At 34.0% G+C, this 26,769-nt stretch overlaps 5 protein-coding genes and 1 pseudogene across 7 annotated transcripts; 4 read left to right on the top strand and 2 right to left on the bottom strand.

The window, feature by feature from the left end:
• The first annotated feature begins 609 nt into the window (after positions 1–609).
• Positions 610–7,061, top strand: LOC133678236 (LRR receptor-like serine/threonine-protein kinase ERL1). The gene is made up of 27 exons (XM_062100493.1): positions 610–967; positions 1,336–1,474; positions 1,587–1,658; positions 1,772–1,843; positions 1,936–2,007; positions 2,094–2,165; positions 2,268–2,339; positions 2,506–2,577; positions 2,674–2,745; positions 2,825–2,893; positions 3,017–3,088; positions 3,171–3,242; positions 3,368–3,439; positions 3,535–3,606; positions 3,679–3,750; positions 3,851–3,922; positions 4,018–4,089; positions 4,193–4,264; positions 4,353–4,424; positions 4,529–4,600; positions 4,696–4,767; positions 4,841–4,912; positions 5,021–5,094; positions 5,224–5,355; positions 5,451–5,789; positions 5,948–6,318; positions 6,478–7,061. The coding sequence occupies exons 1-27, from the start codon at positions 865–867 to the stop codon at positions 6,835–6,837; spliced, it is 2,955 nt and encodes a 984-aa protein (XP_061956477.1). The 5' UTR covers positions 610–864; the 3' UTR covers positions 6,838–7,061.
• Positions 7,062–7,257: 196 nt separating this feature from the next.
• LOC133678237 (protein TPX2-like) lies at positions 7,258–11,170 on the bottom strand. 3 transcript variants are annotated; one of them, XM_062100494.1, is made up of 14 exons: positions 10,461–11,170; positions 10,259–10,342; positions 10,002–10,164; positions 9,776–9,884; positions 9,588–9,638; positions 9,340–9,428; positions 9,147–9,228; positions 8,994–9,056; positions 8,786–8,860; positions 8,599–8,657; positions 8,331–8,442; positions 8,066–8,125; positions 7,910–7,975; positions 7,258–7,802 (listed from the first exon to the last, which is right to left on the bottom strand). In XM_062100494.1, the coding sequence occupies exons 1-14, from the start codon at positions 10,663–10,665 to the stop codon at positions 7,764–7,766; spliced, it is 1,257 nt and encodes a 418-aa protein (XP_061956478.1). In that variant the 5' UTR covers positions 10,666–11,170; the 3' UTR covers positions 7,258–7,763. The 3 variants fall into 3 exon arrangements, with proteins under 3 accessions (XP_061956478.1, XP_061956479.1, XP_061956480.1); XM_062100495.1 differs by having other exon boundaries at positions 8,331–8,406; XM_062100496.1 differs by lacking the exon at positions 10,259–10,342.
• Positions 11,171–14,832: 3,662 nt separating this feature from the next.
• Positions 14,833–15,505, top strand: LOC133678347 (1-aminocyclopropane-1-carboxylate synthase 6-like; annotated as a pseudogene).
• Positions 15,506–16,669: 1,164 nt separating this feature from the next.
• On the top strand, positions 16,670–17,484 carry LOC133677891 (zinc finger A20 and AN1 domain-containing stress-associated protein 9-like). Its single transcript, XM_062100025.1, has one exon. The coding sequence runs from the start codon at positions 16,916–16,918 to the stop codon at positions 17,357–17,359; it is 444 nt and encodes a 147-aa protein (XP_061956009.1). The 5' UTR covers positions 16,670–16,915; the 3' UTR covers positions 17,360–17,484.
• Positions 17,485–18,468: 984 nt separating this feature from the next.
• Positions 18,469–19,050, top strand: LOC133678014 (zinc finger A20 and AN1 domain-containing stress-associated protein 12-like). Its single transcript, XM_062100164.1, has one exon. It carries the CDS (start codon positions 18,511–18,513, stop codon positions 18,967–18,969), a length of 459 nt encoding a protein of 152 aa, XP_061956148.1. The 5' UTR covers positions 18,469–18,510; the 3' UTR covers positions 18,970–19,050.
• Positions 19,051–22,032: 2,982 nt separating this feature from the next.
• LOC133678009 (protein PSK SIMULATOR 3-like) lies at positions 22,033–23,949 on the bottom strand. The gene has a single exon (XM_062100155.1). It carries the CDS (start codon positions 23,658–23,660, stop codon positions 22,251–22,253), a length of 1,410 nt encoding a protein of 469 aa, XP_061956139.1. The 5' UTR covers positions 23,661–23,949; the 3' UTR covers positions 22,033–22,250.
• Between the last annotated feature and the right edge of the window lie 2,820 nt (positions 23,950–26,769).

The raw sequence follows: 26,769 nt of genomic DNA, 5'->3' as shown, positions 1-26,769 counted from the left end.
ATATTAATATTTTAATAAATTTATTTTATTTTTGACATAAGTATATTTAAATTATTAAAACTACTAGAAAAACATCAATTTTATATTTTTTTTCCAACTTAAAACACACTTTTTGAAAGTACTTATAAGCAAAAATTAACACATTTTCAAATAATCAACACTTAAAGGATCTAAATTACTAAATAAGTAAACGAACTTATATATAGTTTGATCAATTATAGTTAATTATTTTTTTATCAAAATAATATTTTTTTTATTTGTAAATATTTTTTGATTTTAATATAATCATGATCGAATTATAAATCAACTTATAAAATTATTTAAAAGGATGTTCGAAAGTGTGGTAACAGTTATTTTTTATCTAGAAATACATCAAAATAATATATATATTTTATTTTTAAAATTTTTTTTTTGATATAGCACATCAAAATAATATATAAAAAATAAATTTACAATAATTTTTTTTTAAATTTTATAATCTAACTTCCTACAGAAATCAAAATACTGTAAAAATTTTATTTGAATAAATTATATTAAAGAAAACAAGATATAACTATTTGCCTGCTTTAACTATCAAACAAAGCAAGTCAGCCACAAACGTCTCTTCACCGCCGTTTATTACACTGCCCCTCTCCTTCTCTCTCTACTGCACTATGTTTCTGTCCTCTCTTTCTCTCTCTCACTTCTTCATAAATAAATTCTGTGCCATGTTATAAATCTCTACCTTACAGTTCACGCCAAACGAATGCTCCTCGTTCTCTCTCTACCAATGACAGCAGATAACCTCAAGACCCCATAATTTCCGTTTCTTATTCCTGTTCTTCGTCTTATACATTCACTCGTGTCTTGTTTTCCTGTTCGTGTATGAAAAAAATGAAGCTAGTAGTGGTTTTCAAGCACTGTTTAGCAATGGCGGTGCTGCTTCTGCTTCTCATGTTTCCTCTTGTTTCCCCACTTAACGACGAGGGTACTGCTCTCTCCTTGTGTACCTTTTCTTGTTTGTTAGCTTCACCAGGTTTTTCCTTGTGTTTGCTATCAGTTTTTGAAATTTTGCAGCATCTTTATTTCCCTTTTCTTTACGCGGGCTCCTTAAAGATGGTGATTTTAGCTGTAAAATGGATCAAGGATTCTTTTTCCTTTTGTGTTTGTGACTGTAAGAGAGGAGAAATTTAGTGAGAGAACTCCCAAAAGTGGTGGGGTTTTAATGATTTGTTTTGTTTGACTTTTGTTTCATAAATCAAAATGCTTAATAGAAGAGCTTGGAAAGTCAAAGTTTTTTTTATGTATAGCCTTTTGGATTCTTGTATTTTTAAATAAGATATTGTCTTGATGCAGGGAAAGCATTGATGTCTATTAAGGAATCATTTAGCAATGTGGTGAATGTGCTTCTTGACTGGGATGATGTGCACAATGAAGATTTTTGTTCTTGGCGTGGTGTGTTTTGTGACAATGCCAGCCTCTCCGTTGTTTCTCTGTAAGCCCTTGAAAGATGGTCACTTTCTTTCACTCCTCTTATTTTATTTCGGCCTTTCGCACTGTTTTGCAAATTTTGGTTTTAAAATCTTGCCGTTGTGTGTTCTGTGTAGTAACCTGTCCAATTTGAACCTTGGTGGTGAAATTTCTCCTGCCATTGGAGATTTGAGAAACTTGCAATCCATGTGAGCTGCGTCTCTTTTCATCAAGCATACGAGTTGTTGTTTGGAATCTGTCCTTTTTTCTTCCTGTTTGGTCTTCTTGATAGTACTTTTTTCTGATTTTTTGTAAATGGCAGAGACTTTCAAGGGAATAAGTTGACTGGTCAAATTCCAGAAGAGATCGGCAATTGTGCTTCATTATTCAATCTGTAATATTCTGCTGTCTGTGTGATAAAAATTAGATTTTCTGCTGGTTTTTAGTGATTTCTGGTTAACTCGTGGTTTGCATTGTGGAATCTAGGGATCTTTCTGATAACTTGCTTTATGGTGACATTCCCTTCTCTATTTCCAAGTTGAAGCAACTTGATACCCTGTAAGAATCCTTTTTTTGAGTTTCTTTCAGTCTATGTTTCAGCTTGGGTTTTCTAGTTTCATGGAGTAATTTGTCCTCCAATGTAGAAATTTGAAGAACAACCAGCTTACTGGTCCTATTCCTTCAACTTTAACCCAAATTCCAAATCTGAAGACACTGTGAGTCCTAGTGGATTAACGTTTTGATATGGTGTTTATGAATCACCAGATTCTTCCAATTGGTACTGATATTATTGAAATGTTGCTTGTGATCCTTTTTAGTGACCTTGCTAAAAACCAGCTGACCGGTGAGATACCAAGACTGATCTACTGGAATGAAGTCTTACAGTACCTGTGAGTATTTCAGTTTTTGGCACAGTTAAGCACTTGTAAGATTGTTTATTCTTTTGACCTGTTGATTGAACCTTTATAGGATTTTCTGGATTCGGTGTTGTAAGCCAAAGCATTTTTTAACCTGGAGTCTGATTATTTTCGTTAACATGTTTCATTTGTGCCCCAGCGGATTACGTGGCAATTTGTTGACTGGAACACTGTCAGAAGATATGTGTCAGTTGACTGGCTTGTGGTATTTGTAAGTAGTCAACCTGCCTGCTTATGTATTCCTGTTGAGTTGTTTTCGCGTTTAATTTCTATTTTTTCTGGACTTAAAACCTCTGTTTTTTGCCAGTGATGTGAGAGGAAATAACCTATCTGGCACAATTCCTAGTAGCATCGGCAACTGTACCAGCTTTGAGATACTGTATGTTTTCTGCTACAGACTGATTTTGAGTTGTTTATGAGATTTCTTGATGTGTATACTTTTAGTTCGATAATTACAGGGATATATCATACAATCAGATCAGTGGGGAGATACCATACAACATTGGCTTCTTGCAAGTGGCTACTCTGTACGTCTTCTATTGTACATTATTCTTTGCCATATGGAGCATGCCATTTTCATAAAGCAAGATGATAGAGTGTCCTACCATGTATATGACATGCCACAAGTAATTGCTGTTCCTCTTTTTCAGGTCCCTTCAAGGTAATAGTCTCACCGGGAAGATTCCAGAAGTGATTGGTTTAATGCAGGCCTTGGCTGTTTTGTAAGTATGATTTAAAATCATCAATGTTTTTATTTACAGCATGGTGATCTGTAGTGTGTACTTATTTCCTTTCTTTTTATAGGGATTTGAGTGACAATGAGCTAGTTGGACCAATTCCCCCTATACTTGGCAATTTGTCGTACACTGGGAAACTGTGAGTTCATTTTGTTACAATTATTGTTTTTAACGATGGAAGCTGTGAGTTCTATTTGGTAACATATAAAATTGCCACTGGCTCTTCCAATGGTTATGTGATTTTTTTTCTTTAATGCGCACCAGGTATCTTCATGGCAACAAGCTTACAGGACCAATTCCACCCGAGCTTGGAAACATGTCAAAGCTAAGCTACTTGTAAGATTCCTCTCCTGATTTGGAGGTTTCCAGATGTATTGATGTATATCAACGCATACCTTATTTTATTTAGCGACTGAACAAAATTATTTTAGGCAATTGAATGACAACCAGCTGGTTGGAAGAATTCCTCCTGAACTTGGAATGCTCGAACAGTTGTTTGAATTGTGAGTCTCCTGTGATTAAAAGCTTTCTGCTTTCTCTTCTATCCTTTACTTATTTTTTTTTTTGTGGAACAGGAATCTTGCTAACAACCATCTTGAAGGCCCCATTCCGAACAATATCAGTTCTTGCAGGGCTTTGAACCAATTGTAGGAATTTTTATATCCTAGCTGTTTGCAACTATTTGTAGTGTCTTATGTTTCTGATGTGAGCTTGACAGCAACTAATTGGTATAACTTCCATATGTAGAAATGTATATGGTAATCACTTGAGTGGAATCATAGCTTCAGGTTTCAAGGGTCTTGAAAGTCTGACTTACCTGTGAGTTCCCGAAACCATATTTGGAAATTTTATCATATTTGTGGTTGCACTTGCACTATTTCCTGTCAATTAACTGATTTGTCTTGAATTTTCAGAAATCTTTCTTCAAACGATTTCAAAGGCAGTATTCCTATTGAGCTGGGACACATTATCAATTTGGATACATTGTAAGTTTCCTAATACTGCAGACTTTTGTGATTAATTGTTAACACTTGGTTTTGGAGCTCATTCAAACTGCAATTCGCTAGTCTCATGAATCAATTTTTTCAGGGATCTCTCCAGCAATAACTTTTCAGGGCCCATTCCAGCTTCTATTGGTGATCTGGAGCACCTTCTCATGTTGTATGTCTTCTCTGGAGTGCAATGTTTGTTTAAATTTTAGTTCTTTGTTGGAACTTGCTGATCTAATTTCTGATGTTTACGTCTCCAGGAATTTGAGCAGGAATCATCTTCATGGAAGGTTGCCAGCTGAATTTGGGAATCTAAGAAGCATACAAGCTATGTAAGATTCTACAAACTCTACTATTAATTCTTGGATGAACTTTATTAGGGTATGCAATTTCCCCTTTCCTGAGTGTAATACAAATTGTGGTTTTTTTACCCCAGAGACATGTCTTTCAACAATGTGACTGGTAGCATTCCAGTGGAATTGGGGCAGTTGCAAAACATTGTTACTCTGTAAGTTAAAGGCTCAGATGAGGTCACTACTGTAAGTTCTTTTTTAATTGTGATGCATTTCTACAATGTAGTTCTAATTTGGTGATGGATGGCAGGATCCTGAACAACAATGACTTGCAAGGAGAAATCCCTGATCAACTTACCAATTGTTTCAGCCTTGCCAATTTGTAAGCTATTTTACTTGTTTCTCTTCGAAGTTCATTTTTAATGCTGCCTGCTGAAAATGACTTTTTGTGTTAGGAATTTCTCATACAACAATTTGTCAGGAATTGTGCCACCTATTAGAAACCTGACAAGGTTTCCGCCAGACAGGTATGGAGTGGTTTACACTTTCTTCTTTGAAAGCACTAAAAATGAAAATTGCAGAATTAGTTTCCTGTAGAAACTCCCATGCATTGATTATTTGTACTCCCTCACCAGTTTTATTGGAAATCCTTTGTTGTGTGGCAACTGGTTGGGATCAGTATGTGGCCCTTATGTCCTGAAGTCCAAAGGTAACACCTTGTCCAATATGTTTCTTTTTGAATGCTTGATTTCGTTTTTGGCATAGTCCACTCTAATTGAAGAAGGCTTTGGAGATGGAGTTTTATCGGGAACTTATCAATCTATTTTCTGCTGTTCAGTGATCTTCTCTAGGGCTGCAGTTGTCTGTATCACGTTGGGATTCATAACATTATTGTCCATGATTGTTGTTGTGATTTACAAATCCAATCAACGGAAACAATTGACAATGGGATCTGACAAAACCCTACAAGGTATGTGTTTTTCTTGATATTTGTTTGTTCTTGTTATGTTTATGGTTTTGCTTCACTTTCCCAAATCCCCTCATGGTTGGTTAATATCTTGCCAGGTCCTCCCAAGCTTGTAGTCCTTCACATGGACATGGCTATTCACACCTTCGATGACATAATGAGGAGCACTGAGAATTTAAGTGAGAAGTATATTATAGGTTATGGTGCATCTAGCACAGTATACAAGTGTGTGTTGAAAAATTCCCGACCACTTGCAATTAAGCGACTCTACAATCAGTACCCATACAACTTGCATGAGTTTGAAACTGAACTTGAGACCATTGGAAGCATCAGACACCGGAATATAGTCAGCTTACATGGTTATGCACTATCTCCTCGTGGGAACCTTCTCTTCTATGACTATATGAAGAATGGTTCTCTGTGGGATCTTCTTCATGGTCAGTGAACTAAACTTCCCCTTCTGTTACTGTTAGTCTTCCCTCTGGTTCACTTGTTCAATGTAGTTTCTTGTATGTTCTTATTTCTCCTGTTGTCAAAACTGGTAGTTGTATGTTATGTTATTTTTCTAATGCTTTTCTGTTGCTATCAATGGAAGGATCATCCAAAAAGGTTAAGCTTGACTGGGAAACACGATTGAAAGTAGCAGTTGGTGCTGCTCAAGGACTTGCTTATCTTCACCATGATTGCAACCCTCGGATTATCCACAGGGATGTGAAGTCCTCAAATATCTTGCTGGATGAGGATTTTGAAGCTCACTTGTCTGATTTTGGAATAGCTAAATGCATCCCAACTACAAAATCTCATGCCTCAACTTTTGTCCTGGGGACCATTGGCTACATTGATCCAGAGTATGCCCGGACATCGCGGCTAACTGAAAAATCAGATGTTTATAGTTTTGGCATTGTTCTCTTGGAGCTTCTAACTGGGAAAAAGGCTGTGGATAATGAGTCTAATTTGCAGCAACTGGTATGTATCTCAATAAATGTGCTCATAAACATATGATTGCTTATGGTAGTTCTCAACATGGATAGGTGGCTACATAATGTCCAATTTAGTTGTTTTAAAAGTTCTGACTTGTTATTTTTGCTGACGGCAACTCTATCCTATGCCCATTGTTTCCATCAGATTTTATCCAGGGCTGATGACAACACTGTAATGGAGGCTGTTGACCCAGAGGTTTCCGTTACATGCATGGATTTGACGCATGTAAAGAAGAGTTTCCAACTTGCATTACTGTGCACCAAGCGCCATCCTTCAGAGAGACCAACAATGCAGGATGTGTCCAGGGTCTTGGTTTCATTTCTTCCAGCTCTTCCTACAAAAGCTTCTCTTCTTCCAAAGCCTATTGACTATGCCAAATTTGTCATCGACAAAGGACAGCAGCAGCCAATAATTAACCAGCAGCAACCTTCGCAGGAAAACAACTCTTCTGATGCACAGTGGTTCGTGAGGTTCAAAGAAGTTGTATCAAAGAACACTCTTTAATTTGCCTTGCACCCCTGAAAAATTCAGTGATAGAAAATCCCAAATTTTTGCTCCAAATGGGTTGTTTAAAGCACATCTGGTAATATGGTTCATCATGTTTTTGCACATATTAAGCTTAACTGCTTTTACAGAACACGGGGGGTTAAATCCCTTTCGGATAGCTGCTTTTGTCAAACTTCTTATACAAGTATTTCTACTATCTCGTAATTTATTTTGGTATATCATTCAAGACCATTCGATGTAAGAATAGGGTTTAGCAACTCTCTGGTTCTGTGATCACCTTAATGCTTTTCATGAATGGAAAATGCGGTCTTTGAATGCATCTACTGTCTCTTGCTCTTGCTGCTTTGCTTGATAAGAGTTAGTTGCTCAAAAACAAAAAGGGAAAAGCTTGAAACTACTCGACTTGGAAACTGTACATTCGTAATCTCAAAACTTTGCTTGGTAAGCATTCTTTCTCATAAATCGAACATATTTTCCCTTTGGAAGCCTCAGGCGACAGGCATCTAGATACCAAAGCTTTTATATATGGGATTCTAGATACCAAAGCTTTTATATAGATGAGCTGGAACCTCAACCAACATCATGCCATTTCAAGAATTGAATCCAGGAAAAAACACTGCTGCTCTCTGCATATATCCACAAACTACTGTAGAAATTAACCATCAAGTGATGGGCAATAAACTTGCAAACTCGAGGTTAGCATCCAAGCTATCTGCTAATGTTAAGTCTGGTTCGAGACAACGCAACAAATCCCTCGACACCGGTTATGACTCCCTCCTAGCTTAGTTAATTCGATCACGCTCATCGTCAATGATTTGTACGGTTTTTGAAAGAAAAAAATTAAGAGACCTTCATCAACTCAGAAACCATGTGAATGCCATGTCAATACACGTAAAAGAGAAGATAATATATAGACCCTGATTTTATAGGTTCAAACAGCCTGGTGCATTCTCTTTTGAGCCCTACATTCAAACAATGGAAGTTTTCATATATAATAAGAATGCGTTGCATAGCAAGTATAAATAATAAATTTCCGAAAATCACGAATGGAGAGTTTGAAGGAACCAACCCTATACTGCAACAGCAATTTTGTCTGAGCATTTGCATTAGAATGGACTTCAGATGCCAGGGAGAGCTGAATACCATGCCAAGAGAAAACATAAGAATCCATCCTGATGACTGGTTATAAAGAGACCACATAAGACATCATTCAAACGAAACAAACCTTACTAAATGATTCTATCGTGAGGTTCATCCGAAACCTCTTAGTCGGAGAATTTGGTTCCTACATAGAAGTAAAAAACACAGGACTGCTGTAAGCACTAAACAATCAAACATACGAGGCAGAATAGCAGGGCAGGACTCCTGACTGTATACTACCATTCGCCAATAATCTCTTGAAATATCTTTAGGAGACAGATATGGCTTAATAAACAAGAAAATCACTTGCATTACAAATTACAAATGGAAAAGTAAGAAATGCACCTCACCTTTCTATTAAGGCAGCGCGGTTTAAATTTATCAAGGGCTTCTGATTTCTCCTTCAAGGTAGAATTGGACTTTTCTCTGTGAAAGGGATGTAACTTCTTAACAAGTATCATACTGAAACACAAGGGTTTGAAAAGAATACGTGGAGAGATTACACAACGGAACATACTGAAATTAAGTCCTATGTAGGACGAATGAATGCAGAGAGGAAAAGTGAAAAGGGATGCCTGTCTTCAAAAATTGAGAAGTTGTCATTGCTGACAATGTTACCTTCTAGAGTCTGTGGTTCCATTTTGTGAAATAGGGTTAGAATTAGATACATTTGCTGCCTGAAATGAGAAAATCATTTCCTTGAGCAATGCAGAACATATAGAAAATCAACGCAGACATCTCTACCAGTCAAGAAGTATAAGAGGCAGAATGAAATTTAGCATCAATATGATTATTGATCACCTACATTATTAATAGATGAACGTTGCGTAGCAGCCCTCTCCGATGTCCTTGCTCTCTCCAACGTCCTCAGGTGAAAAACCTGAAGACCATGGAAAAGGCATTTTAAAAGAAAAATTATGTGATCATCATAATCATTCAAATCAATGTCTCCAGAAACTCTAGGGAAAGAGCAAGAGCTGAAAAAGCAAATTAACACCAGTTTTACTGATTACTTGAAAGTCTGGCTGTTGTGGAGTGCTTTTTCTATGAAGAGGGAATGAAGGAGCCCTGAGAATCTGTCAAACACACGGAACACAAGTACAAAGATGAAAACTTGTGAAATGGAAGACAAGAAAAAACACAAGACAGTTACTGAAAGAACCAACTTTTCTGTTCAATGGCCTTGCTTTAAAAGCACAAGAAGCATTTGGTTTCGCATTTTCATCAGACTCTAAATTAAGCTTAGACCTGAAAATTCAGAACAAGTAATAAAAAGATGGACGAAATCAGGCAAAGCTCCATGTTATGAGGATCCTAAATAAAAATTATCAAAGAAGATGCCACAGAAGTGATTGATACCTGTGTCTTTCTGCCCTATAAGATGTTCTAAGTATAGGTTCTCTGGGAATTGTGGCTTTTGTTCTGCCAAATGGGGGTCTTTCATCAACCTGTAACACAATCCATAATTATCTAACAAATCAGTAGATGAACAGGAAACTAAAATTAGACTATAATGCAGCACAAAAAAATCTCAAATTCAAATCCAGTGGATATTCTTAAGCGATCATGAACCAAAATTAACAATTCAGTTTGAATCTATTGCTAACCTTTTTCGGTTCCTTGTGCTGAAAGAGTGCTTGATGCTTCAAACAAGCAACCTGCATAGAAAATTAAAGAAGTATTCTTATGAAACATCGAAAACTCACAAGTTGTTTGCCCCAACCGCAATTCGAAAAGCGAGTACAATAAGCAAATCAAAGCCAGAATGATGCCGAAAACGATGACATTTCTTCACCTTGCGCAAGTAACCAGACTCGAGCTTTTGCCTTTTGGTAGCTTGGTTTCCAATAACAGAAGAGCCCTTTGAATTTTTCTCTTCATTTTGCACTGAGAACTTGGTAAACCTGCAGCAAATTAAAGCAAATAAAATGAAACAGAAAATAGAGAAAATACACCAGAACATAAATTAGAAGTACTCATGGCAACTTCAAAAACATTATTACTTAAGAAATAGCTAGAACCTTCTGATCAATCGAGCGCAATGATTTTCCGGCCAGCAATTTTTCTTGGCCAGCTGACTTGCTGTAGGATTCATAAAAGAATTTTTCGATCGTGGTGACTTCACTGGGGACTTGGCATCAGCTTTTGCAATATCTTGAACTATCTGATTATCAGATTCTAATCCTGCTTGGAAAAAAAAATTATTCACAACCTACAACCTTCATAAAAGAACAAAAAATATAATAATTAGCATGGATTTCATATTATTTTCCTCTACCTATATAATTATTATGATCTGTTGAAATTTCTGCAGGTTCCAAGGAAGCAAAACTTGGTCTCCGTTTAGCCTTTATAGCAAAAGCTAAAAAAAATAAAATAAAAAATTCCACAGGAAAAAATTTTAAAAACAATAATAATCAAATAAAATTTGACTAAAAATTATTGATTAATTAGGAAACAAATATAGGATAATTACTTACGTGAAGGAGGATAACTTGGTGCAATTTCAAACCAAAATTCAGATTCTTGAGCCTCCAATTCTGTTTCTTGCCTCGAAAAATCATAACATTTTGAAGCATCAAACTCGTAGTCAATATCGAAATCAGCATCATCACCATCAACGTCTCGGACCCAGATTGGTTCAACAGCAACGAATTCTTCTTCCGTTTCCATTTCTATATCCATATCTCTTCAGAATCACATTCCACGTACAGAAACAAGAGATCCCATCAAGGTTTCCACGTTCAAACTCTTGTTTTTCGGCTTTAAAAGACAGAGCAACAGGACAGCATTGATGATGTTTATGGCTTAAAAAATTTCTTCCTTCTCTCTGCTGAGTTTTTCAAGAATGACAGAAGGGAGGTTAATTTTTCTGTTCTTTTTTGGTAAACTCACGAGAAGGGTGTGAATGTAGTATGATCATCTCTCACTTTCTCTCTCTTTCCTTCATATTTTTTCCCGGAAAATGAGAGAGAAAGGTGTAATGGCATGTTCAAGATTTCATTTATGTATTGTTCTCTATTTGGTATGATCTCAAACTTTCCGGGAAAATGAGAGAGAGTTCAAGCAAAGGATATTAATTTTCAGTGTGAAGGAGATGATTTTATCGAAGTAAACGGCGATAATTATGTTGTGATCATGTAATGAGACATGTAAGGAAGGAAGGCAGGCGCATGACAGGCAAAGGAAGGCAACTAGGCAAGACACAACTTAGAGAGAAGGAGGGATTCTAAATTTTGAACATGTGGCCCCAATCCTTCGATTATGACGATTTTACCCCCTCATTGGTAAATACACCCGTATACGTTATACGCCGGGTTGTAAATGATAATAGTGTATTTATGTTCGAGTAATATAAATTTTATAATTTTTTTAAAATCTTAATTATGATATATAGATGATAAAATCTATTTAAACATCTAATTCTAGTATCACGAAAAAGGAAAATATCATGTGGGAAATTCATCTTAAATTTAAGAAATATTGAAAAAAAGGGGAGAAATTGTTATGAAATCACCATAATATTAATTCAGTTTTATTTGGAAAATAGATGAGGTTTATATTAACAGTCATTCATGCTTGATTAATTTTATTTAAACTAGCTAATGAGTTTAATAATTTTTAGATGGTGTTTGATTATTATCTTGGGATAAAAAAATAAAAATACAGAATATATCTCTCTTCAATACATACAAAAATTCATTTCAGGATCGAGATATATTAATTTATATTTCTTTCATGTTCTTATCATTATTATATTTATTTTTTTAATCTTGAAACAATAAGTAAACACTAACGTAAATTCATAGTTGGGATTCAATAGATAGCATTATAGAGCATCACCACCAGCTGGTTTTTTGTCTGATTAAGTTGAATTATGGGGCCTGAGGTGTTGAAAACACATCTTCTCGTACATGATTTGTCAACACCAAATTGTGTCACTGCTTGCTTAGTTGCTGAATGACAACACAGAGAAAAAGCATTAATAATACAAACAAAGTAATTTGAAATTTAAATAAAGAAAGAATACATGCAAAGAAAAGGAAGTGATTTTGGCGAGGCAAAAAGTGCAAGGTGTTGGTCTTTTTTCTTACAATTTTGGCCATGTTTTTGTCTGGGATTGAAGCTTCCCCATAAGAGGACGCTACCCAGTACCTAGTTAGTTCAGTTCTCCTTGTTCAGATTTATTTAACTCTACTCTTCAGAGAATCTTTTTCCATGGTAAAGTTGAAGAACATCTTGTTCTTTTGCACTTGTTAAGAACAGGGCAAATGTAATTCCTTGTAAGAATTCAAAATTTGATTGAGTGGAAGGAGCCTACAAGACATTTTGGTTGGCAAGATCATATCCCATCACAATTGCAAATCTACTTTCATCAAGGAAATTATGTTAAAAAAATAGGAGAGGCTAATTTATACTACAGGAAAGGATTTGAATGATGTTTAATTGACAGTTTGTGAACAAGGTTATTTTTTTTAAAAATATCAAATTATATTTTGCTTAAGTTTTTTGTTTTGATATACTAGATTAAAAATAATTTTAAAAATATATTTTCAAGCGAAAAGTAATATAAAAAGCAGTTGCTTCTAAACACGTAGTTTTAAAATGTTAAAGCAGGTGATACAAAGGGGGGATTGTTTTTTATTTTTTCATTGAAAAAAAAGAAGCAAAATAGTGAAATATTATCTGATTATATTTATTAAACTTTATTTATTATTTAATTATGTTAAAAAAATAATGAAAATCAAATATTCAAATAAAAAATAAATGATATTAGATACATATATCAAATAATTGTTATTTTATATTGTAATATTTGTGGTGTATATGATAAATTATATAAAAAATAAATGAATCAATTATGAACATTATATAACTCTTAATAAGTGCTTTAAGAGAGCTCGAATTTAAAAAGAAAAGGAGTTAATTATAAATTAATTCATGTAATTTACCAATTTGAATTAATTAGTTCTTTTAGCATGAGAAACTATTCAATAATTCTTGTTTTTTAGTGAAGTTATTAAACTCAATCAACCCTCGAGTCTCTTTTTTTCATTATTGAAGTGTTGAGCTGCCTATAATTAATTTAATTGTTGTTTTCCCGAAATTCCCCATCCTTTCTATTCGAAGCTTCTAAATTATGAATGATTTTCTAGACATAAGGATTGAATTGAATGATATCAAAATATAGTGACTTAAATTCGACTTCTCCTGCTACAATTATCTGATTTTACCCGCCCATCCGAGAGACACAGGAGCCGCCAATTCCCCCCTCTATTTTTCCTTTTCCCCCTAACCTTTACCATTTTTTTTTTTAAATAGGAAAAACCACCCTACCATCTTAGTTGGACCGCGCAATGACCTTACTGAAATTCGGTGTTTATCGGGTCATTGAGTTAATTATTTTTACTAAAATATTATTGTTTTTTTTTAAAAAAATTATTAAAGCTGATCTAGATGAGTTTAGAAAAGGTTTAGTCAGTATAATTTAGCCAAATCAATTAGGTTTTGTTATATCAATACCTTTTTAGTTGCTGATTTTTTGAGTCATTAAATTAAGTTGAGTTGAGTTTAACAATTATATTTAAAGTGAATAATAAAGTTAAAAAAATCAAGAAACAAAATATTCATCAAACACAAGATAGAAGAAAATTCAAACAAACTCATTTCAAGGCCATAATATCTGAAAATTGAATCAAATATCTTTAGATCACAATTTAAAAAAAAAGACAGAAAATTATAGAGAAAACATTTTACACTTCACCTACTTTGGTTCAAGAATTTAAAGAGAACTAATATTGAAGGTTTTTAAGCTTGGCCTATGCCTAAACTACTTCAATGACCCAGGCTCGATTGCTCATATATAGAAGGCAAACTCAAGATTTGGACCGAGTCAAGTTCTAAATCGACGAGTTACTAGATTGACCTAACGTTATCAAATCAAAACATATCAAATAGATAGAGGGCGAACTCCTCCTCTAGTCTATCTCCTTCATACTTCACTTCTGATATTAAAATGTTAGCCTTGAACTCTTCCATGTAGTAGCATACCACCATTCCTTCTGTTTCAAACATGGTGTAGGTGAACTTAATGCTCGCAGCATAGCGGATAAAAGGTGCTAATTTTGAGTTAGAAAAGCAAGATTCAAAGTTCCCTTTCAGAGCTACAAGTGAGATATATATAACATGTGATAGAGCAATGAGCTTGTACTTCTGAAACAACATGATGTATGAATCATTCACAGGGCAGAGCAAGGAATCATTCTTCCTGTTTGCTTCTCCTATAGTCTTGATTTCAAGCTCTGGTTACTAATATAATAACCATTTAAAGCTTACATGATCGTTAATTTTAAAATTTATGAGATTAATCAAGGTGTGTGTAAATTAACCTGGACATCCTTATTAAAAAAAAAAAGGAATCATTCTTCCTATCCCTTGCCACTCTTAATTATTTATGTCACTAACTTAGAGAAAACTTAATGCCAATTTTGAGTGATTATATAAGATTTTATCAATATATTTTTATTAAAAAATATTAAATCAAGAAAAATATACAAGTATAATTTTTTTGAATTCTAGAATGTGTTGGGCTCACCAAACATGTTTTGGTAGAAACACGTTGGGTGTGGCCAAAGCTACCATGTTACAAGTAGGCTTGTCAGTGTGTTGGGTTTAGAACTAGCCACAAATTATCTTAGTTTATCGAGCATTAAGTATAAATTATTAATTATTTTAATTAAAAAAATAAAATTATTAAAACTAATTAATTAACTAATTATTTAACTCTTCATGGAATAGCAGAAAACAAGGAGTAAAAGCTCGGAGGATTTTGAATTCAAATCCCTCAATATACTTCCACGGGAAACCCTCTATAATATATTAGACTTTGCCTGAGAGAAGAGCATCCACATTATCTCTGATGAAATATTCACCGGGTCTGTGGATGGAGGTGAGGGGTTTGTGAGCATGGCAGAAATTTTTGAGGAAGAAGAGTTTGATAAGAACAGGGTTCACATAGTATACGGGTTGTCAAAAGATCTCTCTTCCGGGGTTTAGGGTTGGCGTTATTTATTCATTCAATGCTATTGTTTTGCCTGCTGCTAAACGATTAACTAGATTTTCTCCTATTTCTGCTCCAAGCCAGAGGTTACTGATTTCAATGCTGTCAGACACCAAATTCATCCAAGAATATATTGAGACTAACAAGCAGAGGATGCAGAAAATGTATCATTCTTTTGTTGATGGATTCAAACAACTGGAAATCGGGTGCATAGAAAGCAGTGCTGGTTTATACTGTTGGGCTAATATGAGTGGACTAATCCCATTTTACATCGAGAATGGGGAACATGAGCTATGGTATAAGCTTTTGAATATTACTAAGGTCAATGTAACTCCCGGATCAGCATGTCACTGCATAGAACTGGGATGGTTCCGGTGTTGTTTCCCTGCATTGGCTCTAGAAGATATTCCTACAGTCATGGAACTGATCCGCAAAGTGGCAGAAACTCGTAAATCTTCTGGTTGAAAGACAATTTTTTGCACTCAATTTTGTTTTATGGATTGTTGATGGCACAACTATGTACCCCAATCACCTCTTTCAATGGCAGAGCAAGCAAGTTAACAAAAAAACCAAATTTGATGTCTAGGGAGTTCTAGCAATTTTCAGGATTTGGTTTCATTCCGAAAGCTGTGAATTCTTTACATATTTGTCTGGAAGTGGGAAGCTAAAACGATTTGAAAAGGGATGATCAAAGAACAGAACTCAGTGTGGTTCTGAGTGATAGATGCCCTATACTAGTTTCAGTCTGGGTTGGCGCATCTTCCTCTGCAGCCCTCCAATCATATTGATGCTAGCTCCAAAGATGAAGCATCCAAAAGCATTCTTATCCATAAATTTCAGCCACACTCGCAAACAGGCAAGAGTAAAATTTTAATCTTTTGTTGAAAATAGCAGATTACTAAAAAATGTAACCTTTTGTTTATTCAATGATATCTCAGAAGAGACGATTTTAAGTATATTTGCTCTTCTGACTTCTAGTTGTTTATCACTATCAGTAGTCTAATATCTAAATATGGTTTTAGGTGTAAATGACAGTGAAATAGAAGCAAGAAGTGAACATCTACCATTGATGAATTCTGTTTTCTCATTTGAACAGCTTTTCTCTGGCAACTCCTTCGGCTCATCAATATCAGTTCACCAAGCGTTAGCGGTCTCCTCACCACGGCACTGCTATTACGTTCATAATCCAAATATCTGCTGTTTAGCTCCGGAGAGAAAGATTCCTTTCTGTGGTGGGAAGTCTTTCCAAGAAAACCAGATTTAGGTGTACATAATGGAAAGAAACATTCCAAGAAAAAGCTGATGGCGGTTGCCTAATATGCTTTTTTCCTCAAAGATTCAATGACTTCCAAATCAGCCATTCTGAATTAAAAAGCTGTTCTCCCTGTAGCATTGCACCTCGATCTGTTCCTGTTCATGCATTTATATTGCAAAAGTAGTGGGTTTAGGTTAGTAGAGTTCCCATCCTAACTTTGCAAGCCAGCTGCACCATTCTTTGGATCAAGCAGTAGATTAGGCTTTCCCTGCTCTCTCTACTGACCGAATGACTCTTTGGAGTGGGCCAGCTCTCAAAATAAATTCTTTCAAGTCCAGCCCAATGCAACAATATGGGCCATCAATGATGCACCGCCCATAAGGAGGGCCTCCGTGCATATAAACTGAAAACCTAGAAACCTCCCCACCTTCACCTTTCCCCTGTCCTGTAAGGAAGGATTTGGCTGAGCCAGCCGACTTTGGTTTGTATGCCTGTATATATTTAGACACATAGTAGCGCTGCATGCTCCAAAAATTGAAGCAATCACAAGGAAGTCTCTATTCTCCAAGAAATCATAATATCTTTAGTTCTTCAAGAAGCTAAAAAAAAAATCAAGAAAGATGGACTCGATAAACAGCTCAACTCCTCCTTTGTGTGCCAAGGGTTGCGGGTTCTTTGGTTCTCCAGAGAACGAGAATTTTTGTTCAAAGTGTTATAAAGACTATCTCAAAGAAGGGTTAATTGCTGAGCCTTTCAAGAAACTCTCTGAACCTATCGTAGTCACCCCATCTTTTGATGATAACAGCCCAGATGTTGTTACCGATGAAACAACTTCAACAACTACTGCTGTTGCATCCACTTCAAAAGTGAAGAATAGATGTAAATGCTGCAACAAGAAAGTTGGTTTGATGGGGTTCGAGTGCCGCTGTGGGAACACCTTCTGTGGGGTTCATCGATATCCTAAGGAGCACTCTTGTACTTTTGATTTCAAGACTCTTGATCAACAAAATTTGGCCAAGCAAAATCCACTTGTTGCAGGTGATAAACTTGGTTCCAGAATTTGAATGATCAGGAGTTCTTGCATCTGTCTTCTTTATGAATTCAAGAAAGTAATACTTGTTGTTTGTATCATTATCTTTTCTTTGATTTTGAAAATAAAAGTTTCGACATGGTATCATCTTCGAAGTAATTAATAGTTTATGAAATCTCGCAAGAGCAAACTTCCAACTCCGCCACCACCTTGTTGGGTTGTTGCCATTCACTCTTACCTATAATGTGCTCTCTACTGCTAAATTGCATCAAATTACTCAGTTAAACTAATTATGCTTCAGTTGAAAATAAGAATTGGTTTAACTTGACAAAAACAAAATCGTTTTTAGTCAACTAGGTCCTCGTTTGTTATGATTTAAAAGGAGAAATGTTTTAAGACGGGTTAATTAGGTAATGGTCAATAGATGAGGGACCAAATTGAGATTTTTTCAGGGACCCAATTGAGAATCTGGTGGTAGTTAGGGATTATATGTCCCAGAATTATCTTCTTTGTTTTTCAGGAGACTGGAACATGCATGGTACATATAGGATTACTTGTTGTTTAAATGAAAGGATAATGTTTGCTTGTTCATTAGATTTGTAACAGTAATTTTTTTTAAGTGTATTTTTTAAAAATATATTAAAATAATATTTTTTTATTTTTTAAAATTTATTTGTATTACTATCATATTAAAACAATTTAAAAAACATAATTTAAAATAAAAAAAATCAATTTTTTTTACACACAGCTCAATCACAAAAACCGTGAAGACTCAACATTTTGGTAAACTGAGTTTTGGTTTAATTTTTAACCCCTTGAACCGTTCTAGCCCAATAGGTTAATCTAGTGGCCCATTAATTCGGAGCCTTGTGTGAAAATTCAATTTTTTTTTTATTTTTATCAAATGATATTATGTCGAGTTTTTTTTAAAAAAATAAATTATGATAGTAGACGTAAAATTACACAACCTCAAACAACAGTACTGTTTGCAAGCAACAAGTTAATCCGCATAGCGAAAGGATCATTGCTAGATATTGACTTGTAAATAATCCGAATTCCGAAGGGATTAATGCACGTAATAATTGAAAAATCTTACCTGTATATATAACACAATCCAGGAGCTATAGAGCAAGAAATTCTTAAGATTTTTTTGCATAATATAATTTAATTATCTAGAAAGAATTGATGGATTCACAAAGCAATTTGACTCCTCCTTTGTGTGCAAAGGGTTGTGGGTTCTTTGGCTCTCCAGAGAAGAAGAATTTGTGTTCAGAGTGTTACAGAGACTACGTCAAAGAAGAAGAGTCCGTTGCTGCCGAGACTGCCAAGAAACTCTCTCAACTTGTCATCAATACCCCATCTGCTGCTAATTATAAGAGCCCGGCTGTTTTAACTGATGAAACAACTTCAAGCTCAGCCGCCGCCGCCGCATCCTCTTCAACAGTAAAGATTAATAGATGCGAATGCTGCAACAAGAAAGTTGGATTGCTGGGGTTCAAGTGCCGCTGTGAGAAGACCTTCTGTGGGGTTCATCGACATGCCACGGAGCACTCTTGCACCTTTGATTTCAAGACTCTTGGTCGACATATTTTGGCCGAGCAAAACCCACTTGTTGTTTCTGATAAGCTTCATACTAGAATCTGATTTACCCGCCTTCGGAGTTTTCATTCTTCGATCCTTGAATGTAATAAAATTTTATTTTTCTTATCTCGTGATCTTAAATCAATCTCCATTCAAGTAGTATAAAATAACGACTATAGTACAAGTTTAACTTAATTTTAATTTATATGGAGTCTATTAAGCAATAATTATTATAATTCAACATTATAAGGAAAAAAAATACATTTTTGTTTTCTTATTACAAAACAAATGTTTAATTACTATCTTGGAATAAAAAAGACAAAAAATATATATCTCATTGTACTTTCAATTTTAAAATTTATTTTAAAATTATTCCAAAAGTATGTTCCTTTTAAATCTTTATCTTTTAAAAAAACACAATTTTATAAATATATATATATATAACATCAACCAAATACAATGCATTGAGTTGATGATGACACATTGTCAAGCTGTAATGTGGCTAACTGGGCCTGCTATGTTTTTTTGTTTGCTTCTGCCAACTTATAGTATTAATGTATTTTTACACGTTTCAGGATCACTATATCTCATCTTTGCACATGTTTTAGCGAATATTAATATTAGTTATTTGACTTGTGTTTTATTAAAAAAAAATATTCAAGTATTTTCAATGTATTTTTTTAAATTTTAATTATAAATCAAAAGGTATATGTATATATTTAATTAAATACATCAAGAAATATATATACAAATAAATACAAAAATAAAAAGTTTTAACATATATATATATATATATATATATATATATTCCTCGTCAAATAATTTTTTTTAATACAAAAAAATTAATATATAAGTATTATTAACATGTTTTTAACATTGAATAGCAAATATAACATTGAATCAAAAAGTTCATGCTAACATATAATAAAATATAGTAAAACTTACATACGTTGATAAAAATATGTTAGATTTTAAGCTAAATTTTTACGTAGTTAAAAAATAGAACAATGCTGTAATTGCTACAATGAAATACAATTTTCTTAGTCCTTATATATTTTTTTTTAAAAAAAAAATAGTGTAAAGAAAAAAATAGTATAAATAAACCAAGTGTAGAGTAATAAATATTTAAAGTGTAAAAAATAACATTTTTTCAAAAAAATATGTATATAAAAAATTACAAAAATAAAGATAAGAAAAAAAATAGTGATAAACAAGTTAAGTGTAAAATAATAACGAGTAAAAAAGAAAAATATAAGAAAAAAATTTGTTTTCTTAAAAAAATTTGAAGAATTATAATTATAATTTTACCATCATTACAGTATTACTACAAAAAAAATTAAAAAAAATATAATTATGTCATTTCTAAGTAAAAATACCATTTCGTGTACATGAATAATAATAATTGTAAAAGTTCCCAGCATTGTCGGGTGTACCAAGCTGGCTTATCTTGGATGGACTAGCCAGGTTTCAACGATATTATGTGAAGAACAAATATGTGACTGGGTCCATGGCGCCCCCGCAGGTTTAAGGGCTCCAGGCTTGGCTTTGGACCACACCACATCATGTTTGGATCTGGTCCACCGTTCAGACCTAAGCGTTTCCAAGATTATCATACAATTTTTCTCGTTAGAAATTTAATGATATGCACTTATTATTGGTAACACGGCGTACAATGGTTTTTTTAAAAATACTTTTTAAACTTAAAAATATATTAATTTTTAACATAAACACATTAAAAACATAAAAATATCGATTTCATAATTTTTTCAGATGGTTGAACTACATTGATCTCATATTTTGAAAAAAAAATACATTACATTTTTAGAATTTTTTTTAATTAATATAAGTGTCCAGACCAGCTTGCGTGTATTTCGATTAATTTCATGAATATTAAAATTAACAAATATATAAATTTTTAATAGTTAAAAAAAAAACTTAAATTCGTGACTATAACCTAATAAAAAAGTGGAGCATAAAACATGAAAAGAACAGAAGAGGTGGGTGGGGCAAATTAAAAGATAAAAATTATGGGCAAGGCTCCCATTAATTGCTTGAAGTATCAGTAGATGGAGTATTAGAGACCAAAATTGAATATTGAGGGAGCTCAAGGACGGCCATGAGGGCCCTAAAGGGAGACAAAAGTGACAAAGGTGGGAGCATTTACGAGAAACTTGTCCTAATAAGGCATCAGCTATGAGCTGTGAGTGCAGATTAAAACTTATAAACACACAGAGAATTATAAGAAGATATGAAACATGGTGGATTTTGAGCATGGGATTAATTTGCCCTTTTATATTAATTAACTTCCTAAGAAGAAAGAAATGAGATTTTATATTCAAAGAAATATTGGATTTTTAAGAAAATAAACACGATATTTTCTCTCGTTTTTGTGTAATTTGAGAATTTTCCTAGCAGATCAAATACAAAATTGTTCAGGATTTTAGATCCTAGGAAATTCATCTGACCTCCATATATACTGCTTCGATCTTACCTTCCCCCATCTTGCTTCTAAAGATTATATTAAATTAGCTGCGGTGTTTGATCAAAGGTCAAAAATCAAAATCAAAATTGACATTTTATCTCTTCATGGGTACATTGCTGGAATTAGTCTCGGGTATATATATATTAAAAAAAAAAAAACAGAGACAATTTGAGATAAAAAAGACATATCTTACTATACCTTCAATTTTTTACAAAAAAACATAAATTCATTTCAGAGCTAGATATTAATCATAGACAAGCGGTGATGATAGCCTATGATATAGTCTAGCTCCTTGGTCCATATATAATTGATAAATTAGTGTAATAGTATTGAAAAGATTCGACTATGATAAAGATTAAATGAACTACTAGCTAGCTAGTGCAGGGATCACAAATCTAAGGTTCCCTTGAAGGGCCCATTGACAATGGCAATCCAACTGCTGCTTTTGTGAGTAGTTTATGTGACTTTTTATCAGAAACCGTATTTATCAGTTGGAAATTGATTAAAAAAAAACAATTATACATAACTAACAGCAGCATAAATTAGCTTGAAAGTACAGAATCTTGATCCAATTATGCTACCAAATAATCAATTAATGAAAAATCAAAGGAATATTTGCACATGAAATTTCATATGAGCAATCATTGAAAGCCAAATGCGTGCGCGCATTGTTTGCAAGATTAATTAATACTCAAATGATCGAAACATGTACATACATATATATATATCTATACTTGACATATACAGATCAGGGCCAGAAGGAAAACAAACCCTCAAAGATCTGAAGCTCAGTTCAATCTTAAGATCAAAACCATGATAAACTTTAGATTGAAAACAAAACTGAAAACAAGAAATCGTCTTCCTAGGTGGAGCTCTGATGAGGATTTAAGAATCCATTGAAGTTGGCACATTCAAAAAAGGCCTTGGCAGTCATCTCCCTTTCGAACCTCCAAATATAATTCAAGCCCACCAAAAGTTCTGTGATGGCAGCTTCAGTCTTCTCTTTGTTCGCAAAAAACAATGTTTGCAAAAGAAGAACATTGGTTTTTGGCAACAAATTTTGCTGCTCAAAGCTTCTTTCACTTTGCCATTTGATCATGTTATGTGCTAATGGAGATAACCACGCCAATATCCTCCCCAAAGCATCCCTCCATTCTCCTGCAAGGACTGGATCACTCGCTGAAAACCCTACTCCTTTCAATCTAGCCCTCAGTGAAGACCTTATACTGTTTGGTAACATCGAGTAAAGATCATCTCTTGCATCAACACCAACAAGTTGTGGTGACTTGATCATCTTTTCCATAACTATAATCAAATTTGCATAGTGTAGGGCCAAAGCCGCCGCCCCAAGCGTAGTTGGCGGAGGCTTTAAAAGCTTCGAATTCGACTCGAAAAACCCATTACTCGAGTCTTTATTTCCTTCAAGCTTTGAGCTCTTCAATGGCCCCGACACAATGTTACAAGTAGTAGGGTTCTCTGTTGGATGCACTGTTGCAGAAGCTGAGAGACTGCGAGGTAGAGAAGTTGGATAGCCATGTGCTATGCCAAAAACCAGCTTGATCCTTGCTAAAACAGTGAAAATGGACTTGGCAAGGATCAAGACAACCGTATCAAAACTTCTATTCCAAAGAGATCTCTCTTTGAGGTACTTCACCTCCTGTCTCTGCCACAATATCTTCTGTTGAAGATCCAAAACCTTTTGTTCTTTGCTTGTTCCTTCAAGTTCACCGCAGTGTAAAGCTTTCCTTAATCCATTCTCCAATGCAGACAGCTCCTCCATCTCTTTATACAGCGTCGCCGTTACAGTCACGTACCTGTCCATCTTCTTGGTTTTGGCTTCCATGTCTTTCCAACTCAAGACCCAACAATTAGCGTCATTCCCCAAGTTGGTAAAATCATCGAACAAACGCTCGAAACGCCGCAAACCTGAGTCCTCACACCTCTTGCTTAATCTCGAAACAGATTTGGCGATGAGCCTAAGATTCTCAGCCATTTCGGCACACGCGAGGCCGAGAAGGAAGGACTCGTCGTTGGAGACTATTTTGCGCACTCCTTCAAGAGAGATAGAATCATTGCGCACACGAATTATGTTCTTGTCTGAAAGAGATTGCCAAAGATGGAAAACCTTTGACATGAGACCTGCGATTTCGAAAGCTAAAACTCCAACTGAAGCTCTCTTTGATGGTTTTGGGATTGGATTGGAGGTTATGACAGAATCAAAACTGTGAGATATTGCTGTTTTTACCTTTATTAGCCATGTTTCAAGAGCCATAATATCGTTGATCAATATTTTTTTATGTACTGTGTACTAACAAGCAACAAAAGGCTAGATATATATTATAGCTAGCTAGATGGGATCGATCAATGAGAAGTACTTGGGTGTGTGTAAAAGAAGAAGGGAGAAGAAGGTGGTTTGAGAGAGGAATCTAGAGATGAAACAGAGGGTAATGGGAGATCAGGAAATAATTGAAGAATGGGAGATGGAGATCACATATAAGGATTATAAAAGAGGAGAGCATCACATGAAGGTTATATTGTATTGTAGGGGGTGAGTGGCTATTTGATACCATTACAAATAGCATAGCGAATGAGAAAATAAAATAAAATAAATAAATTATTCCGAATTAACTCACATCAATCCATCTGACCCGTCGTCATCGAGAACTAGCCGCAAATGGACCTGAGCAGAATTTAAATACAATGACACGTATAAAGAGGTGATAAAAAATAAATCTTTTTCTAAAATTAATCAATGAGATAATAAAATTTGCAACACTCACATGCAAGACAGTGTGTGAGACATGTTTATTATTGAAAGGTATTTTGTCTTTTATGGGTTTGGACTTCAAGGGGATTTTGAAGCGAGTGGAGTCTTGCAGGCACTGTGGATTTCTCTTCCCTTTTCCTTTTTGATAAATATATAAATTATATTTAACTAAAAATGAGAAAGTTAGTTTTCGGTTAACTCAACCAAAATACAATTGTATTCTCTGAATATAAAAATATAAAAATAAATTTTTCCTTCTTGTCTAAATATAAAAATAAAATTTTTATTGAATTATAAGAATTATTCTCTAAATAATTAAATAAAAAACTATTTTTTATTCCTTTGTCCATGAAATGAAGAAGAAGAAGACGACGTGTGCTAAGAAACACTTTCTCTCCTAAGATGCTATTTTTTTCAAGAATGAAGGAGGGGGGCCATATCATAATTGTTTTTTTTTTCCTCTTGAACTTTTATGAGGTAATCTCTCTTGTTAATTAGTATGTTTGTTCCATGTGAATTATTAAGTGTGTAGCTAAAAACTTTTGACACACAAGAACATAAGAAAAGAGGAATCTAGTGATCTCCTACGTCTGGAATATCATGATATTGTTTTTTAAAAGATTTTAAGAGTACAAAGAACACTCAAGTAATTACTATACGAGCTGAAAAAGAAAAATTAATGTTGTAAAAAACTATTTGAATTGATTATTTTCTTGTACTTATTGATTATCGTAGCAATAATAATCCTCTAATGGATTCCGATAAGATCGTAGATCTGTGGTTAATTAGATTGTAACATCATATCAATAATTATATATATACTTGCCCTCTTCTTCGAATAATTAATATTGTTATTAAATTTTATGTTTCATTTTACATTAATTAAGGTGAAATATCTCTTGGAGTTAATTATTCTCGTCAAAACCCTTCAAAAAGAATTTAAAAGATATATAATATATATTTTTTGTTTTTATCTGGATATCCTCGCATCATTTTAAAGGGTTAGACTAATTCCGTTCGGGATTTGTGATTATCTCTCCTAATAGGTGTGTTTATTGAAAATCAAACTTGTGTTCTTACCCAGCACTAATATAACAAATTTAACGAACGAGATGTCATAATTTTAAATTTAACTTTGATATTTTATTTTATTCTTGATATTTTATGAGAATGAAGATGAATGAATTTAATTCTCACATTATTTTTTATAGGATTGAAAATCCAAGAGAGGTTACATGAGAGTGATTTTTCAATTTTTTTTTTGAATGGTCCATATAAAACCTGATAATTAGAAGGAGATAGATAGATGTAGCCCTGTTCATGAAAACTAATTAATGCAAAAATATCATTATTGTTAAAAAAAAATCTTGAAAAGGCAAATTCCCTCTACAACCTTGAATAAATAAGTGTATAAAGGGCTGTTGACTTCTATGTATATATTCCAAAGTGACAATGAATGATAGGCATCCTAATTCATGCACTACGTACGATCACAAAACGAAAATAGTGCCATGGATCGTAAATTGGTCTGCCTTTTACAGCATCGTGGAGTTCTAAGGTCTCGATAAATGAATATAATTTAGAGCAAGTAGTGCAATTTGATCTAAATTTCTGTAGCCCTAATCCGACAAATTAATGAGCACGCAATTAGGACGCCTTGAGTGGTGCAAAATGTATACTAAGACTCACCAATATTAGCAGTGGCAATCTTTTTGAGAGAAAAAAACACACTGCTCCTGGTCAATTTTCTGCAATTCGTTTAAATTATGTAATTTATTTATTTGCCCCTTGTTTTGTTATAGTTTATTAGAAATGTGTGAGGGCACGCATGCATATAAACTATGAAAATGCTCCAAATATATCCATTTGTCTCTACTTCTACATATATGTCCTTAATTATTAGAAGGGTCACTCTAGCTAATTCAAATTGTTAGAAATTAAGGCAAAATTCTGAAATATTCATGGTGGGTATATTGAGATGAGATAGCCATAACACTATATACATTTAATTATTTGTAAGCACTGCATACTTAACAAGAATTGTGCATCTTTCACTTGCCAAAATTATGTATGACTCTTGATATAGTAAAACCATTGGCAAGTTGCATCAAAATCTCTACGATCAATATAGATCTTGAATTGATAGATTTTGTGAAAATGCAGTGAATGGGTTGCTTTAATTCTGACAATCGATTAGGGTTGACTAATGGATACATGAGGTGGGGATGATTCAAGACACAATAACATGGAGTTGCCTGATAATTTAGTAGCGTTTAGCTAGCTAGTGACTTGTGACCTAAAAAAATAAAGATATATAATAGAGATAAAAATTGTATGTTTCTGTGTGCCTTTTATTTTAAAAATATAGAAATTTGTTCTAAAATTATCTCGAAAATATATTAATTTCATATCTTTATTTTTATTAATCAAATATCATATAATATCACATAGTATTAAGATTAATACTATGGGTTGTGGAAGGGAGTATGGATTTAAGAAAACCCCACTTGCTCATTGACATCACATGGCGAGTGTTGGTTAATTTGGAGCATTTTTGGGGTCATAAAAAAAAAGGATACGAGAGACTGGCCTTTGAAATTTCTAAAATTGGAGC

This window comes from Populus nigra, chromosome 18 (genome assembly GCF_951802175.1).
Source record: "Populus nigra chromosome 18, ddPopNigr1.1, whole genome shotgun sequence".
NCBI classification, from domain to species: Eukaryota; Viridiplantae; Streptophyta; class Magnoliopsida; order Malpighiales; family Salicaceae; genus Populus; species Populus nigra.
This window is presented reverse-complemented; position numbering and strand designations above follow the sequence as displayed.

What these genes read in the sequence shown, in the direction of transcription:
- LOC133678236 (XM_062100493.1), top strand. Translation starts at nt 865, where the DNA reads ATGAAAAAAATGAAGCTAGTAGTGGTTTTCAAGCACTGTTTAGCAATG. An exon ending in AATGAAGTCTTACAGTACCT is followed by an intron (nt 2,340 to 2,505) that starts GTGAGTATTTCA and finishes TTTGTGCCCCAG; the next exon opens with CGGATTACGTGGCAATTTGT. An exon ending in ATGCAGGCCTTGGCTGTTTT is followed by an intron (nt 3,089 to 3,170) that starts GTAAGTATGATT and finishes TTCTTTTTATAG; the next exon opens with GGATTTGAGTGACAATGAGC.
- LOC133678237 (XM_062100494.1), bottom strand. Translation starts at nt 10,665, where the DNA reads ATGGATATAGAAATGGAAACGGAAGAAGAATTCGTTGCTGTTGAACCA. An exon ending in AGTCTGGTTACTTGCGCAAG is followed by an intron (nt 9,639 to 9,775) that starts GTGAAGAAATGT and finishes TTTTCTATGCAG; the next exon opens with GTTGCTTGTTTGAAGCATCA. An exon ending in AACGTTCATCTATTAATAAT is followed by an intron (nt 8,658 to 8,785) that starts GTAGGTGATCAA and finishes TTCTCATTTCAG; the next exon opens with GCAGCAAATGTATCTAATTC.
- LOC133677891 (XM_062100025.1), top strand. Translation starts at nt 16,916, where the DNA reads ATGGACTCGATAAACAGCTCAACTCCTCCTTTGTGTGCCAAGGGTTGC.
- LOC133678014 (XM_062100164.1), top strand. Translation starts at nt 18,511, where the DNA reads ATGGATTCACAAAGCAATTTGACTCCTCCTTTGTGTGCAAAGGGTTGT.
- LOC133678009 (XM_062100155.1), bottom strand. Translation starts at nt 23,660, where the DNA reads ATGGCTCTTGAAACATGGCTAATAAAGGTAAAAACAGCAATATCTCAC.